Here is an 18,185-nt window from a genome sequence, read left to right as displayed (position 1 = left end):
ACTCACTCATTTTTTGGGTGAATGAAGTGGAACCTTTAGTCCCACATTGTGGAAAACTAAAGAGGAGCTCCACTATATAATCATACACTTATGTATGAATTGTAAAACGTGGGTGGAGAATTTTTTCTTTAGGAATTTAATTCCAAAATTATTTTTTAAGAGTTTTATTTGTGGGAAATTCCTTTTACGAGTTTTACTTGTTTTTGAAGAAAACAAAAAACCTAACTTGATTTGCAAGTATCTCATCCTATAAATATGACTCGAAATTCTGTTTTTAAAAAACACATAAGCAGCGACTATCTCTAGGTCTACTTTTCTTCTTCTTCTTATATTTTGTGCGGCGTTTTGCTTCCATCCCTGTTGCTGAGTTCAAGAGTGGGTAACTTGCGTTGTGCTAACTCAAGTTATATCGGGCAGTCTTATCCTGGACACATCTTCGCACGTTGGGGTTTAGCATTACTTCAGAGTATACCCGCGAACTAATGTGTTAAGGACAGCTTGTTGAACCTGTGATTCTGCCCTCATCAATTTGTTCGTGGTAGAGTTGTTTGATACTATTCTTTATATTATTGTTTGATACATCTGACGTTTCTTCAATTGTTGCAAGATTCCAACAGGAGTAAGACTTGTAACGAAGCGCAAAAGGACGCATTCAGCTACGCATGTCAAATGAATAGTCGCTGTGTCAATTCCGATAACAATCCTGGATATCTTTGCACTTGCGATGAAGGTTACGGCGGAAACCCTTATCTCAGTCCGGGATGCCAAGGTATGTAAAAGTTGCGCACAGAACTGATCATTTCATTTCCCCTATGTAACGTAAATATTCATTGTTGCACTTGAACAGATGTGAATGAGTGCGACGATCCAAGCGGAAGTCCATGTGTAGAGATTTGCACAAACACCATTGGGAGTTACATCTGTTCTTGTCTGAAGGGTAGTCGTGGTGATGGAAGAAAAGATGGGACTGGTTGTATTAAGGAAGATCGAAATGCTCCGATCTTACTGGTAGGACTTTATTGCATCAATTCTTGTATGTGCATTTTGTAAGTGTAAAAGCATGTTTTGATAAAATGTTATGCAGGGATTGGTTTCGGTTTCTTGTTTCTAATTCTCTCAAGTTCGTCGGTATACTTGAGTATGAAGAAAAGAAAGTCAATCAAACTCAAAGAAGAATACTTTCAAAAGAACGGTGGTTTGCTGTTAAAACAACAATTATCATCACATGAAAATGGTGTTGAATCATCGGCGAAAATCTTTACAGCAGAAGAGCTTAAATTGGCAACCAAAAATTATGATGCAAAATTAGTCCTAGGCCGCGGAGGCCAGGGTATTGTTTACAAGGGAACCTTAACTGATAACCGAATTGTGGCAATAAAGAAATCAACAGTCCAGGAGAGTCAAGTTGAAGAATTCATTAATGAGCTTGTCATCTTAACTCAAGTGAACCATCGAAACGTTGTGAAAGTCTTGGGATGTTGTTTGGAGACTGAAGTTCCAATGATTGTTTATGAGTATGTTTCCAACGGCACTCTCTTTGACCGTATCCATTCAAAGAATGGGGTATCTCCATAGTCCCTTTCTTGGGAAAGTCGATTAAGGATTGCTGCGGAAGCTGCTGGTGCACTTTCTTACCTACACTCTGCTGCAGCTATACCCATAATGTGAAACAAGGTAAAAGAAAGCAATACTAGATTGCTATAAGTAAGATGAGAAGAGAATTCAAGCAAGAAGAGAAAGATAAGTTTTGTGTTTAATAATTTGATTGAGTAATAGATAGCTCTTACAAGACTTAATCTAGCCTTTATATAGGCTTGAAGAATAACTAAACTAGGAAACATAAAACTAAAAGGAAATCTAAAAGAATCCTAAAAATAAGAAAGACTGAAACTAGGAAACCATGGAAGCCAAACCTCTAAGCGGAATCTTCTGGAATTGTAGTATGCCCTGCATCAGTCCCCCCTTCTAGAGTAAAGCTCGTCCTCGAGTTGTCCAAACAAACCAGAAGTTCATTGTCACCATGAAACGTAAAAATCTCTTGAACATTAAATGTGTTGGAGATATTCCAATCATTTGGTAGATCAATAACATAAGCATTATCATTGATCTTCTTTAAAACCTTGAAAGGACCATATTTCTTCATCTTGGTTTTGTTATAAGTACCCACTGGAAATCTCTCTTTTCTTAGATGTATCATCACGAGCTCCCCTTCCTTGAAGGTTTTAAACCTCTTGTGTTTATCAGCATCCTCTTTATATTTAGAATTGGACTTCTCCAGTTTAGATTTTACTTCATTATGTAATTCAGTTGCTTTGTCTACAAAAGAGTCGTCTGCAGTGTTTGTACTCTGTGTGGTGGGTAAGGCTACCAAATCAAGAGTATGATTAGGTACTTTAGAGTACACAATCTCAAATGGAGTTTTCCCAGTAGAACGATTCACGGAAGTGTTGAAACCGAATTCCATATGTGGCAATAACACATCCCACTGCTTACTATTATCCAGGCACTTAGCTCTAATCGAATTCCCAAGTGATCTATTAACAACCTCAGTTTGTCCATCAGTTTGCGGATGTGAAGTTGTGCTGAATTGTAGAACTGTGCCTCCTAAGCGCATCCATAAACTTTTCCAGAAATAACTCAAAAATTTGGTATCTCTGTCAGAAGTGATAGACTTTGGAACCCCATGCAATCTTACTACTTCTTTAAAGAACAAAGAAGCAACATTAGAAGCGTCAGTTGATTTCTTACAATCCACGAAGTGAGCCATTTTAGAGTAACGATCAACTACGACCATAACAGAATCATTACCTCTAGCAGTACGAGGTAAACCAAGTATAAAATCCATACTTATATAAACCCAAGGTGCATCAGGAACTGGTAAAGGAGTATACAACCCGGTATTTTGAATTGTACCCTTTGCTCTCTGACAGACCATGCATTTTTGTACGAACTTTTGTACATCGCGTTTCAAAGATGGCCAGAAATATCTTTCTTCAATCAGGGCAATGGTTTTATCTCTCCCAAAATGACCACCAAGACCACTGCCATGTAATTCTCGCATAAGATGTAAACGTAAAGACCCTTGAGGAATACATAATCGATTCCCTTTAAAAAGAAAACCTTCTTGTATAAGAAAATCATCAACCCCATGAGTTTGAGAACTGCATTGATCCCATAGTTTGCCAAAATCTTCATCTTCTGGATAAATGTCTTTGATATAGTCAAATGCATAACTCTCATTACGAATTGTAGTTAATAGATGACTTCTTCTACTTAAGGCATCAACAACTTGATTCAATTTGCCACTTTTATGTCTCACGGAGAAAGTGTATTTGTTGAGTGTGGAAAGCCATCGATCATGCATTCTGTTAACTTTAGCAGAAGTATTCAAAAACTTCAAAGCATGGTTGTCAGTGTTGACAACAAATTCCCTATGTATAAGATAAGTATGCCACTGCTTAAGAGATTGAACAAGAGCCAATAACTCTAATTCATATGTAGACCATTTCTTTTGTGCATCTGAATTCTTCTCACTGTAATATGCAATTGGATGACCCTCCTGTGATAATACTGCACCAATACCAACAACAGATGCATCACAATCTATTTCAAAAGGCTTGTTGAAATTCGGAAGTGCAAGAATTGGTGCCGTACAAAGCTTTTCTTTAAGAATAATAAAGCTTTTATCCATTGCTTCCGTCCACTCAAACTTCTCCTTCTTGAGACAGTCAGTCAAAGGTGCAGAAATAGAGCTAAAGTTCTTCACAAATCTTCGATAGAAAGAAGCCAAACCATGAAAACTACGAACATCACGAATAGAAGTAGGAACTGGCCAATCTTCAATTGCTTGAACTTTAGAAGGATCGACATGAATACCATCAGTAGAAATCACATATCCCAAAAATGTTACTGAAGAAGCCATGAAGGTACACTTCTTCAAATTAACATATAAAGAGTTGTCAGCAAGAACTTGAAACACTTGTGAAAGATGTTGGAGGTGTTCTGGCTCACTGCGACTAAAAATTAGTATGTCATCAAAATAGACAATAACAAATTTACTGAGAAAGGGTTGGAGAACCTGATTCATAAGTCGCATAAAAGTACTAGGTGCATTAGATAACCCAAATGGCATGACCAGCCATTCATATAAACCTTCACGTGTCTTGAATGCTGTTTTCCACTCATCTCCACCTCGAATGCGTATTTGGTGGTAACCACTGCGTAAATCCAACTTAGTAAAAATAATAGAGCCCGACAGTAAATCAATCATATCATCAATACGCGGGATCGGAAATCTATAAGGAATGGTGATGCGATTTAATGCTCTGCAATCGATACACATCCTCCATCCATTGTCTTTTTTACTAACCAAGAAGGCAGGACTGGCACAAGGACTGTTGCTAGGTCGTATCAAACCCTTTGTAAGCAAATCATTTACCTGTCCCTGTAATATCTCATGCTCAGCAGGACTCAAGCGATAGTGTGCTTGGTTTGGTAAAGAGGCTCCAGGAATAAAATCGATGCAGTGTTGAATATTCCGTAAAGGAGGTAATGCAGTTGGTAGTTCATCTGGAAATAAAACATTATATTGAAATAATAAGGGCTTCACCTTTGCAGGCAACTCAATCATAGGCTTAGAATCTTCATGGGAATGTAAAGAATGTTGTGGGTGCAAAGAACGAATAACAGTGGCTACGACAGCATCAGTCTGCGCACAAGAGTTTGAAGTGGAATTGGATGGACTAAGAACCTTGGTTTTCCCATTATGAACAAAAGTGTAAGTATTCTCGAATCCATTGTGAACCGCGTGAAGATCGTATTGCCAAGGTCTGCCAAGAAGAAGATGGGTTGCCGTCATATTAATGACATCACATAGAACTGTGTCTTCATAACCCTCAAAAGAGAATGACAATAACACTGAAGAGTAATCTTCTGTGTGCTAGAGGCATTAACCCATCCTACAGTGTAAGGTTCTGGATGAGAAGTTACTGGTAGTTCAAGCTTCTTAACTACGTGATCAATATAATTATCCACACTGCCACTATCAATTATCATCTTGGATTTACCCCCAATATAACATCTTGATTTAAAAATACTGTGTCTCTGAGACTTGCATTGTTGAGTAAGAAATAATGGACGAATCATCCCAACAAACTCGTCATCACCAGGTGAGTCTTCATCTTCGAACTCATTAAGCGCACCAGTGACTTCATTAATGAACTGAGGTTCACCAATCAAAGCATTGAATTTCCGACAATCACTAGAAGTGTGCCCCGATTGCTGACATTTATTGCACTTATCTCCACGAAATTTTGTATAAGCATTATTAGCTCGCTGTTGCGGTGGAAATTGTTGTTGCCTGTTATGAAACCGATTCCCTGTAGTAGGAGGAGTTGGTTGCAGAGAGTGAGACTGCTGACCCGGCTGAAGATCAACTGGATTGGCTAAGATAGGTGTAGCCAGAGGTGGAGTATAAGGCACAATATGGCTAGGTTGTCGATGTGAATGGCTAACATCATCATAAGGAGGCCTGGGAATATTCAAAAAGTATCTGGAGAAAAGTTTTGAGATGAATTGGTACCCCTGTAAGTATTTTGATAACGCCCTTGTCTGGATGGATAAATCCTAGAAGAACGAATAAGACGATTTTCTATCTTAATAGCTTGCTGCACAGCTTCGACCATAGTAAAAACTGAATGAGTCATACCATTTTGTATTAATCTATTCAGTCCCTCAATGAATCTTGCAACTAACTGTTCTTCAGATTCTTTGAGTTGATTTCGTGCGACCAAATTATAAAAATCTGACACATATTCTTCAACAGTTCGTGCCCCCTGCTGAATGTTTTGTAATTTGATGAAAAGTTGCTGCATAAAGTCTCTAGGTAAGAACTTATCCCTGATCAAAGTTTTCATACGTTTCCAAGTACGTATTTTCGGTTTGTTAGCGTTTCTACGATCATCACAGATCTTATCCCACCAAGCTGCATCCTCCTTTGAGTTTGTATGTCACAAGTTTAACCTTAGAATCTTCAGGGACTTCCATGAATTCGAAAAAAGCTTCTACCTCAAAGAACCAATCAGTTAGTTCTTCAATACGAAAATTTCCAGAGAAGTTGGGAATATCAGCTTTTAGTTTATATTCTGGTAAAGAACTGTAAGGGTTGTGACCAGTTTTTAAACGTCGTTCTTCAATCCAATTCTTCTCTAGATCGTTCTCACGTTCATCTTCATCATCACTGTCAAGTGCAGGAGAAACTATCTTCTACTTTGAATGACCTAGGAAACCTTCATACGGTTTCTTAATGTTTAAAGTACGCAATACATCTTCAGGTACTTCATCATTCTGTAAAAACTGAAGTATATCTTCTTTAGTTTTTCCTTCTAAGTCTACAAGCTCAGGCATATCCAAATCTAGATTTATATGTTTTGCAACCTTCAAAAGTTGATTCTGCATGGTTTCAAGCTTGGTATCTCTTAACCCTAATTTGTCCTCCATGGACTTCTCAAGAGCTTCAGTAATGTTTTTTGCCAAAATCTCGGTATGAGATTTGATGAGAGCTTCGATTGCTGCTAGAGTAACTGGTTGAGCAGTCATTTTTTTTTTTGTATACGAAAAGGAACTAAAAAAGGACTGAAAGGTGTTGCGGAAGCGATGTAAAGGATCAAGTTATAGGATGAAAACCTAAAACTAAGCGGTTGATACCAACTAATGTGGAACAAGGTAAAAGAAAGCAATACTAGATTGCTATAAGCAAGAAGAGAAGAGAATTCAAGCAAGAAGAGAAAGATAAGTTTTGTGTTTAATAATTTGATTGAGTAATAGATAGCTCTTACAAGACTTAATCTAGCCTTTATATAGGCTTGAAGAATAACTAAACTAGGAAACAGAAAACTAAAAGGAAATCTAAAAGAATCCTAAAAATAAGAAAGACTGAAACTAGGAAACCATGGAAGCCAAACCTCTAAGCGGAATCTTCTGGAATTGTAGTATGCCCTGCATCAACCCATCATTCATAGAGATATCAAATCTGCCAATGTTCTGTTAGATGAAAATTACATTGCGAAAGTTGCGGATTTCGGAGCCTCGAGGTTGAATCCTTTGAATCTAGATGAAATACACACAAAAATTCAAGGGACATTAGGATATTTGGATTCTGAATACCATCAAACTGGTCAATTAACAGTTAAAAGTGATGTTTATAGTTTTGGTGCAGTTCTTGCGGAACTCTTGACAGGAGAAAGAGTCTTTTCTCAAAATAGGCCAGCAAAGGATCTTGCTGTATATATTCGTCCATTGACAGAAGAGGATGATATGATGGACATCCTTGAGGCTCGAGTGGCAACTGAAGGGAACCGAGACCAAGTTCTTGAAGTTGTTAAGCTTGCACAAAAATGCCTTCATCTGAGAGGTGATGATAGGCCTACAATGAAACAAGTTGCAATGGAGCTAGAAAGTATGAGAAGATCTGAATCTCCGGAGCATAGCCAAAACCATGAAGATTGGGACTGAACCAACAGACCTTTATCCTGTACCATTAAACTTCAGTGCTGATGTTGATTCTAGCCTGTTCAGTACAGAGATGTCAATGTCTATGGACGTTCCGATGTAATTGTATTGAATAATTTTGTTAAAATGTATGAGATCTTGAATACATTTTTTGTTTTTAATTATTTCATCTCCAATATGATACTCCGTACATATCATATCACCCATTTGCTTCATGGATTGCATCAACTTATTGCCAAAAAGTGGCTTCTTCATTTTATACAGCTTTGGTTCGCTTACTAGTCAAATGAGCTCCAGCACTTTGGCACCTTGAAAAATAGCTATCTAGCTCATGAAGAGGCACATACCTAATCATTGATGTATAAATTAAATTTGAGTGATGGTAACATTTTTATCTTAACCTAAGAAATGACAAAACTTTCATTAAGAACAAGAAGAAAAGTCTACACATGTATTGAGTATTGCCAATGGACATTGTCATATATTACTATACAAGCTAGAATCGCCATCAACATAGGAGTCGAACTGGATAGGAGGATACAAGTCTACCGGCTCCGGTTTTATGTTAGTGTGTTCTTCAGGGAAGTGCATAGATGTGTGATTTAGTGATACAAATTTTGACAAACTCTCAAGTTCCACAGAGACTTGTTTCATTGTCGGCCTATCTCCACCTCTCAGGTTAAGGCATCTCTTTGCAAGCATAGCAACTGCAAGAACTTGTTCTCGTTTCCCTTCAATAGCCACTCGAGCCTCGAGAACTTCGAGCACATCATTCTCCGTAACCAAGGAATGAAAATACAAAGCAAAATTTTGTTTTCTTTTTGTCCTTGCCAAAGATATGGGCCTTTCTCCGGTTAAAAGTTCCACCAGAACAACACCAAAACTATAAACATCGCTTTTACCTGTCAACTGGCCAGACTGATAGTATTCTGGATCAAGATAACCTAAGGTCCCTTGGACAACTGTGTCTATTTCAGCTAAATCCAAAGGATTCAACCTCGATGCTCCGAAATCTGCAACTTTCGCATTGTAGTTCTCATCTAATAGAACATTGGCAGATTTGATATCTCTGTGGATGATGGGTACAGTTGCAGCAGAGTGTAAATAAGAAAGTGCACCAGCAGTTTCGGCAGCAATCCTTAACCGACTTTCCCAAGAAAGTGATGACGAAGATACCCCATTCTTAGAATGGATATGATCGGAGAGAGTGCCATTAAAAACATATTCATAAACAATCAAGGGAACTTCGGTCTCCAAGCAACATCCCAAGATCTTCACAACGTTTCTATGGTTAACTTGAGTTAAGATAACAAGCTCATTAATGAATTCTTCAATTTGACTCTCTTTGACTATAATTGGTTTCTTAATTGCCACGACTCGGTTGTCCGATAAAGTTCCCTTATAAACTATACCATGGCCTCCACGGCCTAGCACTAAATTTGCATCATAATTTCTGGTTGCCGATTTTAGCTCTTCGGCTGTAAAGATTTTTGCTGATGATTCAAAGCCACCGTTTTCATGTGATGATATTTGTTGTTTTAACAGCAAACCACCATTCTTTTGAAAGCATTTCTTTTTGAGTTTGATTGAGGTTCTTTTCTTCATACTCAAATATAACCAGGAACCTGAGAGAATTAGAAACAAGAAGCCTAAACCAATTCCTGCATCCACATATATCACATAAGAAAAGTTGATGCAACAGTTCATTTAAGTCCGATAAGTAGAATACAAAGTTTTACCGAGAGATATCTGTAACACCGGTGAATTTTGACTGTCTTGATTTACGCAACCACTCCCACCTTTTCTTCCATCGCCACGACTACCCTTTGGACAAGAACAAATGTAACTCCCAATGGTGTTTGTACAATTCGCTACACAGAGATTGCTGTTTTGATCAGCGCACTCGTTCACATCTGTACAAATGCAATAATGTATAGTTACATACAGGGGATTTGTTTTTATCGGAAGAAAACAAGCAAGTTGTAAATTTGAACATACCTTGGCATCCAGGACTGAGGTAAGGATTTCCGCCATAACCTTCATTGCAAATGCAAAGATATCCAGGATTGTTATCGGAATTGACACAATGACTGTTCGCTTGGCATGCAAAGCTGGATAAATCCTTTTGTGCATCTTCACAAGTCTTATTCCCTATTGCCCAGTCAAAAACCACCGGGACATCTTTCCCTTTGCTAACGAAATTATAACCATCCAAAATATCCGATGATTGGAATGTATACTGACCTATGAAAGCAAAATTGCAAGGATCAAAAGACCAACTGACATTTGACTGCTGACGGTTCTTTTCCATTGCTATTTCAGTCCTCTTAAGCCCTTTGGGTATAGTACTTTCGCAACAGCCGTTATTGCCCACGCAAGATCCACTTATCACACTTTCTTTAGTCTCACAGCTTGAAGTACATGTTCCTGTGTAGTTTTGTAGATCAGGACCTTGGATAATAGAAAACACATTACACCCGACTGTAAAGTACATGTTCTTTGTATAGGATATTGTAAATGGAGTCCGATCTAAGGATATACTAGAAGAAGGTAGCTTTAAGGTTACCCCACCCGATGCGTTGTGACATAAGGTTGCTGGGGTGTTTTTTGTTCGAATTTCGGTTTCTGAAATATCTATGACTTCAACGTCACCAACATCTAGGAAAGGCTTAGGAGGATTAAAAGAAGTATTGCAGGTAATGCTGTAATCAAACCTAACTCCATTAAAAGAGCACCCAACATTAATCCCATTTTGACGAATTCCGAATGGATAAGGAATCGAAACATTACCGCATTTGGCATCACAACCAGTTTTTGCCTTGAAGAATGGACCCTCTAGTGATGCTGCCTCTGTTAGAAGAAATAGCCATGAAAGCAGCAGAAAGTAAAAGAAAAGTTGCAGAAACATAATTTTACTGTGTTTCCTGGTTTCATTTGGTAGGCAACTAGCTAATTGATAAAATTTCATGGAGATATTTGTATTATTCATGAATCATCTGTGGGACTTGATTTCAGAATTCGTGGAGATATTTATGTATTATTCATGAATCATCTATAAGACTTGATTTCAGAATGTTTTTCTTCTCTTGCAAGTTGCAGTTGTTGCTTGAAGACATCAGTTTGAGATGTGAACTGATCATTGAGGATGGCAATTAGCAAACGATAACGAATTCCTTCTTCTGGAGAGATAAAGACAGTCTGCAGTATACAAACCGCAAATATAGAATTTGACTCTGGGCCATATATTGCTTTCCACACGCTGGCATGGGCCAGAGTAAAAAATATAGTCTACACACCATATTCTCCGTTGACTCTTAACGAAAAACTAAAATGTGAGGTAGGATTTTTTTTTTTTCTTTTTATTTTGCTTGTCCACTATGGATAGTTGGTCTAGTTAATTTCTAATTATGATTGAATCAACATCCTAAGTACAAGGTTGCTAACGGGGGTACCAATTTACTTGGGGGTGTACCAATCCCAAGACAAATGTTGTTTTGTCTTATTCATATTTTGGTACACCTCAAGCAAAACCGGTCCCTCCTAATAACAATCTTGCTAAGTTATTTTTATGGGCAAAGTTCTTTTTTGAGGAGGTTAAGCAATCAATAGTTTCCCGTTTTCAATTTTATTCTTTTTGGTAGTAATAGCAAAATAGCGCATAGTCACATAATTTTTTTTTTGAGAAAAGCAGCAGATAGTATGAGAAAAATGAATTATTTTCAACCATTAGATATTTCAAAATCCGGCTTGATTTGGGTATACCCAGATTAATTGGGGTATATCTAATGAGACAAAAGCTAGGTCATTTTGAAGTAAAAGAAGCCACCCCTTAACCTTGTATTTCCTAAAAGGCTAATATGCCCTTATTTAATTAACACTAAAAATTCTGATTAGGTTAATTAATTGAATTTAGATTAAAATTTTCAAATTATGAATTCAGTAGATTAAACCTTTAATCTGTCTTATGAGTTCGATTTCGATCAAAAAATTTGGTTTTGAAAATGTGAACGGTCGGCAAGGTCGACGTTTGAACAAGGTGTCGGCTATGTCTCGCCGGCAAGATAGACGTTTTAATAAGATGCCGACCAAGCTTAGCCGACATGGTCCTTGGATGAATAATACGCCGACCCTTTGTTGGCCGGAAGGGTCTTTGCATGTAGATTATGCCGACTTTCTTGTGGCAGCAATCTTACGACCGGCATGTAAATATTTCCTACAATGCCGGCTATCATATAGTCGGCATGCACATAATTTATTACACTGCCGTCTGACCTGTAGCCGGCATGTTAAGGATTTATAACCTTGTCGACCTGTACTTATACCAAACAGAAAACAGAATATGGGAAGATATAATTCACTTTATTCATGCAATTTTGGTTACTACATTGATTGAAACATAAAAACGAATGCACTTAGCATGTGCATCAAGCCTTTGAACCCCTAGGCGACCCTAGTGGACGAGTTATAGTCTCGTGAGGGTTTACATAGAGGTCTACCCACAAAACCTATACGAAAACTTCTAAAGCCATCAATCTTCCTCCTCTGAAGACGATACAACATCCAATTAGTCCGGGTTATCCTCCGGGATTCTTTCTGCCAAGAAGTGATAGCTTGCATCGAAAGCGAATGCTTCCCCCTTTTCCTCCAAGTAGCGCGCTTTCACGATTTCGTGCTACAAAAACAAACTTACATTTGTTAGTGGTGTTTCATTGGAAGATAAAACAACATGTGTTACCTAAAACAAACCACAAAAATACTCACAAATTGTGCAGTGGACAAGGTGAAGGGGCGAGTGTTAAAAATCCGAGGTTGAAGAGCTAAAAAATCAAGTATAGCGTTTTCGATTACTAGGTGCCTCTCATGGACTTGTTGAAAACTTCTTGCATTAGGATTCCCAAAGTCTTGGATAAATTTGTTGTGTACCCTAGCCCAAAAGGTTGTGGAATCCACCCTTTCGGACGATTGACGTCTAAGTCATTTTTCCGCATACCATGCCTTGGTGATTGCCAAATCTTCATTTGAATCAAATGAAGTCATTGTTGTTTGTAGAGAGCTATTGGGTGAGTTAGATGGAGTGTATGATGATGATATGAGCTTTGGAGAGTATATGGAACTATTTGTATGTTTTTTTGTAGAGAGAAGTAGTGTATTTATAGGATGGTGGAAAATTTTGGCCGTTATAGTGCCCAAGTACAAGTAAATCAATGAAATTGCACTTGACAAAAATTTGAATTTTGAATTCGCCGGCGAGGTTTGTTTTCCCTAATATGCCGACTACAACTGGCCGACAGGGTGAGAAGTTTCTTACCATCCCGACCTTATGACTTTTAGGCATCAGGAGAACATTTTCTTCTGTGTATCCGCCGACAATGTATTTGGTGATTTGCATGCCGGCAGTGCTATGGCCGGAAAGATAAAAAATTTGTTACCATGCCGACCTTATGACTTTTAGGCATCAGGAGTTCATGCAATTTTCTGTTAAACCGTCAGAATGGTATTTGTTCACTAGCATGCCGGCTGTAATGTGGTCGGCAAGGATCATAATTTAGAACCATGCCGACCTTATGATGATTTTAGGCATCAGGAGAAGGTTTTTTCTGCAACAAATAGCCGGCGGGGCCGATAAGATAAAATCCCATCGGCGGTATAACAACCGGCTTGGTATTGATCTGATGACCTTGTCGACCCTGGTATTCAAGCATTTTCTGCTATCACCGCCGACAGACTGACAGTTCAAAACCTTGCCGGCCCTGGTGTGGTCGGCACTGTAACTTAAAAACAGCATGCCGGCATAAGTATTAAAACTTTACATAGCTAAAAAAACCATTCATTCAACAACTAGAAATCCAACACTTATTGTCCAAAATACGAAAACATGTCCCATAAACCTTAAAAAAACATTTTTCCAACCTTTAACCTTAACATTTGTCCAACACAACATAAAAAAATAAACTAGGAAAGCATTCATTCACGACCACGACCCCGTTTAGGAACACCACCACTGCTGCTACCTTCACCACCACGACCACTACTACTACCTTCACCACCACTAGCACTACGAGCCCTCTTTTTATCAGCATTCATCTTTGCTTGTGCTTTTCTCCTGGCTTTTTCTTCCCTCTTTACTTCAGCATCAACTTGCTTGAACAATTCATCGGCTTCCTCATTGTCAATATTGCAAGCATAGTCAATGTGATTGTTTTTCTCTTCAATCGACAAAGACTCTCCTCTGTCTTTCGCGCAACACAATACCTTCACAAAGATCTTCAATTGCTCCTTCTATTTTCAATTAAACAACAAACAATTAATAGAATTATTCGATAATGTAATCTTAAAATAGTAAGAGCAACTCTAAAATACTTACAAAGAACTTAAGACTTATTGCTGGGTCTTTTGATGCCATCTTCCTCTTACGAGCCAATTCTTCAGCAGTCATTTCCCTAATCACACTAGGACGAGCGCAACCCAAGTACCACTCCATGTATTTCTCACTGGCTTCACGACCGGTGGTCACCTCATACAAAAAACTCATATCGATTTTACGGCCTCGTCTATTGTCCCAATGTTCTTGAACTGGCGCTGGATCGTAAGAGACGTTAATAGTTTTTTGGGACGTGGTGCATTCAACCATTTTCACAGTAAAGAAAGGCTTATCTTCATTGAAATTAGGTTCTTATTGGACGTAACCCAATTGTCGCATTACCCGATGTGGATCATACATTGAGTATCCTCCATCGCACAACATCAAGGGTTCATAGTATAATGCAACTTCATCTCTCCTTTGGATTAAACCTTGTTGTCTAGCATCTCGATACGGATCTAATATCACATCATCCGCAGTCAATTTTTCAATGGCCATTCGGAGTTTGATAAGTTGTTGCGGCATTTCCTTATCCTGAGTACCCTTAAAACTGTACCTTTGCCCTCTTGGCTTATCAACCGCAACAGTCGCATCCACTTTGACGTAGGAGTTGGTTTTGAACAAAGAAGGGAATTGCTCATATATCCAAACCTATGCAAAAAAATAAATAAATTAGTAAAACCAATACAAAGAATCTTATCTTATGAGAATGTTGCAAATATAAATGATTTAGACAATACAATTACCTGGAAGAGACATATGTTTCCGTTAACTTGCTTGGTCAGTGCCCTAGAACCCTTTGTCAAATCATTGTTCAAGAAGGCGACCACCGCAGTACCCAAAGAATACTCATGCAACTTATCTAAGGGATCCATTAGTTGCAAATAACTGGCGTCAACCAGGCTTCCATAACTGTCGGGAAAGATACATTTGCCTAGGACGTAAAGCAAATAAGCTGACGCGCTAGCATTGATTCGCACAGGGTGCACCCTTCCTTCCTCATCAAAGATTTTCTTGGTCCCAGATAATGTGTCCCTCAACAGCTTCAGATTAAACTTCTTGGTTAAACGACCTTCTTTATTCTCAAGCATAGACTCCGTCTCAATATGATTACAAAAGAACATTTTCTGGCTCAATTTGTAAATATCCTTGAAAGAAAAATCATAATTGAATCCCTCACACACTGCTTTTCCCTCAACCTCGAGGCCTAGAATTTGATGAGCATCATCGGGAATTATCGTTATCTCACCGAATGAGATTAACATTGTATTAGTCTCTCCGTAGAACCTCTCACAATATTCGAACTCTCCACCGCATGCCACAACCCGGAGTTCTTGACAATCACTTTCACCTCCTCACATTCTAGATCAAGATCCCAAGTCTTAGTCACTGAACACGAAGCTTGGCGCCTCAAGAGACGGACGACATGCTTGTGATCCTAAATACCGAAAAAACAAAATGAAAAGAAATGCAAACACTTGACTCAAATTTAAGATAGATACACACTTGAATAAAAAACAAAGACGGATTGAAAGTACTTACGATAGTATTATGGATCGTACATGCCAAAGAGTCTTTGTATCCAAAAAGAACTTCTCCACCATCTCGTGGGGTCCCCCTTGGACGCTCACCTTTTTTCAGTGTCTCCATCAAGTGAGGGGCAGACATGTGGGAATTATCTGGTTTAGTGATCACCCTCTTCTTTTTTCCGGTTTCTGTTGAAGCTTGGGTTTGTTCAACATTAGCTTCAGTTTGTTCTCCATCACCTTCTTCTTCTTCTTCTTCTTCTTCTTCTTCTTCTTCTTCTTCTTCTTCTTCTTCCTCTTCAACAATTTCATCTTGGATATTCTTACCTTTATCTCCATTACCATAATCATCATCATCATCATCATTACCTCCTCCAACATCAGGCATGTCTTGATCACCATCATCATCATTGTTACCTCCTCCAGCAGTCGGAGATCCTTCATCAACATCATCATCATCACCTCTTCTACCAGATGAAATTGATTGGTCTTCATCTGGAGTATCGTCTGAATCACTGGGTTCCGATGGTGGTTGAGAATCATTCGGTACACGGATCTTGAGAATTCCCGGCACAACGTATGCCCCTCGATGTGTTAAAGTCAAGAGTTTATCACCAACACGAGGAGGTCTTGAAGGAGGACCAAAAGCTTTCATAGCTTTCTTCTTTTCCTTTTCCAACCTGAACAAAACAATTAAGAAAAAAAAAATTACAGGTCAGCAAGGTCGACAAATATAACCAATCCGGCGGAACAATGGCCGGAAGGGTCGACTAAAACATATATGCCGGCTAAACTATAGCCGGCAGGGTATCATTCAAATAACCTGCCGGCTTATAACAAATATGAACACAGGAGATACAAGGATTTTCCACATTAAAGGTCGGCAAGGTCCATTACCCATACATTGTCGGCTGACAAACAGCCGGCATGGTTTTATCCAAATACCATTCCGGTTTAAAAATTCAAGGCATCAGGAGACACAAAAAAATTGAAATACAGCCGACAAGGTAAAAAATTATAACCAACTCGGCTAAAAAAAAACTGTCGCCGGCAGGGTCTGAGGTTGAATAACTTGCTGGCTCTGCAAGTACCAGTTACTGGTATTCAACAGCCGGCACGATCTTCAACCAAAGAGCCTGCCGGCCAAACCCTAACTATGAAAAGACGGCAAGGTCGATAACATAATACATTGCCGCCGGTAATAATTAAAATCAAAGAATCAATTTTTCTGAACTAATTTGACATGAAAACATCAAATAGAAGTACTAGAGTGAGTTTAAGTAAGCCCTTACTTTCTTAAGCGCACCATTTCTCGTGTTTCAGCGCCTGCGAATTCTCCTTCTTCGACTGTTTTTTCTTCACTTTCTTTTGAACCAAACTTGCAATTCCAGGGTTATACTCATTGGGTTTTCGATTAGCGTCTTTCATACGAGTTCCCTTCCGCCGTGGTGGATCCATTGATGAAGATTAATCGGAGTTTTCGAATCGATGATTTCAATGAATTAATCGACGAGTTTTGATTGTGGTGGGGGTGATGGAGCTGGTATGGTTGTGGAGGAGAAGAGAAGAAGAAGATGAAATGAAAAGATTAAAACTAATTTAGGGTAATAGGTTTTTAAAGGGTAAGAGTAGTTTTGTAACTTACCCATTAGGACTCCCCCTAAAACCCTTAAAAAGAGTCCCTTTAAAATTGGGTATACCCCAATTAATCTGGGTATACCCCAATCAAGCCAGGTTTCAAAAGGAGTTCCGTCTTTGTTGAATGACAGACTTGCCAGTTGATTGTTTTGTTTCTTTGATCAAGATTTGCAAGTTGCTTGTTACTTAGTTGATTGATGCTGCAAGGTACACCTTTGATCATTAAATCTCCTTCTTTGTTGGTGATTCTCTAACTGTTTTAAAAGTTCCTAAAACTGAAAGGTAATTTGTATTTCTGAAAGAGATTGGAATGGAGATTTTCATTGCAGAGGTCATAAGAGCTCTCCTGCCTTCTGGATGACAGTTAAGCTTGTTAGAACTTGCAGCTGCATTTGACGCATGCGCAACTTTAGCACATCGTGTACGCCACCAGAAAACGCAAGGCCAACTCATCTGGTAGGCACTTAAACATGAATCGTTTTAAGTTCCTGGGTGATGACATCAGTGACCCAAATTCGAAACTCGCCGGTACCAAATTCTCTACTGATCAAAATAAATAAATAAAATCATTTCATATCCCAGATAATTTATTAATTTTACATTTCAATTTCTCCCCCAACAATTCTCTTCCAAAACCAGTGTTTCATCCAAATCCTATCCATTTGTTCGATCGGAATGTTCTTAGTTTCCGGTAAGAAAAAATATACAAACACTGTCATTACAAATACCCAACCACCAGAAAAGAAGAAAATCCCAGCTTTAAAATGACACAGCATTGTTAAAAAAATCTGAGCAATGATAAACATGAATACAAAAGTTACAGCCACAGTTATACTCTGTCCAGTTGATCTTGTCAAATAAAAATCTGCAAGGTACAATTATTGATTTTTAGGTTGAATTTAAGTGATGATAACGATTTTGTCAAATGCAACACGTGAAGATAACATAGTATGTGGTCGACGAGATTAAAACCGAGTCTAACATGTCGGCAGTGCTTTCTGAGTGGTCTTTGTACATTCATCGCTTCATGGATTCAGTCATATACATGCAAGGCAAAACTGTTTTGTCTTTGATTAGATGCCTTCCTCCTTGTCAACGCTTTATTTAAAGAGAAGTTGAAAGTCAAATAGTCATCAGAGCTAGCATTTAAC

The 18,185-nt window shown here is 38.5% G+C and overlaps 2 protein-coding genes across 3 annotated transcripts; one reads left to right on the top strand and one right to left on the bottom strand.

Moving 5' to 3' along the window:
* The first annotated feature begins 669 nt into the window (after nucleotides 1-669).
* LOC113291179 (wall-associated receptor kinase 1-like) lies at nucleotides 670-7,512 on the top strand. Its single transcript, XM_026540742.1, has 4 exons — nucleotides 670-769; nucleotides 848-970; nucleotides 1,085-1,563; nucleotides 6,991-7,512. Exons 1-4 carry the CDS (start codon nucleotides 670-672, stop codon nucleotides 7,510-7,512), a joined length of 1,224 nt encoding a protein of 407 aa, XP_026396527.1.
* A 407-nt stretch (nucleotides 7,513-7,919) lies between these two features.
* On the bottom strand, nucleotides 7,920-10,628 carry LOC113285947 (putative wall-associated receptor kinase-like 16). Of its 2 annotated transcripts, XM_026534683.1 has the most exons (4): nucleotides 10,300-10,628; nucleotides 9,508-9,936; nucleotides 9,249-9,422; nucleotides 7,920-9,170 (listed from the first exon to the last, which is right to left on the bottom strand). In XM_026534683.1, the coding sequence occupies exons 1-4, from the start codon at nucleotides 10,496-10,498 to the stop codon at nucleotides 7,987-7,989; spliced, it is 1,986 nt and encodes a 661-aa protein (XP_026390468.1). In that variant the 5' UTR covers nucleotides 10,499-10,628; the 3' UTR covers nucleotides 7,920-7,986. The 2 variants fall into 2 exon arrangements, with proteins under 2 accessions (XP_026390468.1, XP_026390467.1); XM_026534682.1 differs by having other exon boundaries at nucleotides 9,508-10,628.
* Nucleotides 10,629-18,185: the final 7,557 nt, after the last annotated feature.

Source organism: Papaver somniferum, chromosome 6, assembly GCF_003573695.1.
Source record: "Papaver somniferum cultivar HN1 chromosome 6, ASM357369v1, whole genome shotgun sequence".
Lineage (NCBI taxonomy): Eukaryota > Viridiplantae > Streptophyta > Magnoliopsida > Ranunculales > Papaveraceae > Papaver > Papaver somniferum.
The sequence above is the reverse complement of the archived record's forward strand: the minus strand, read 5'-3'. Positions and strand labels throughout refer to the sequence as shown.

Bases quoted from the DNA above. Each gene is read 5' to 3' on its own strand.
- LOC113285947 (XM_026534682.1), bottom strand. From the start codon at position 10,498: ATGAATAATACAAATATCTCCATGAAATTTTATCAATTAGCTAGTTGC. The intron at 9,423-9,507 runs GTATGTTCAAAT...GCATTTGTACAG, and splicing joins CCTCAGTCCTGGATGCCAAG to ATGTGAACGAGTGCGCTGAT. The intron at 9,171-9,248 runs GTAAAACTTTGT...ATGTGGATGCAG, and splicing joins GGTGTTACAGATATCTCTCG to GAATTGGTTTAGGCTTCTTG.
- LOC113291179 (XM_026540742.1), top strand. From the start codon at position 670: ATGAATAGTCGCTGTGTCAATTCCGATAACAATCCTGGATATCTTTGC. The intron at 971-1,084 runs GTTGTATTAAGG...AATGTTATGCAG, and splicing joins TGGAAGAAAAGATGGGACTG to GGATTGGTTTCGGTTTCTTG. The intron at 1,564-6,990 runs GTATCTCCATAG...CTGGAATTGTAG, and splicing joins GTATCCATTCAAAGAATGGG to TATGCCCTGCATCAACCCAT.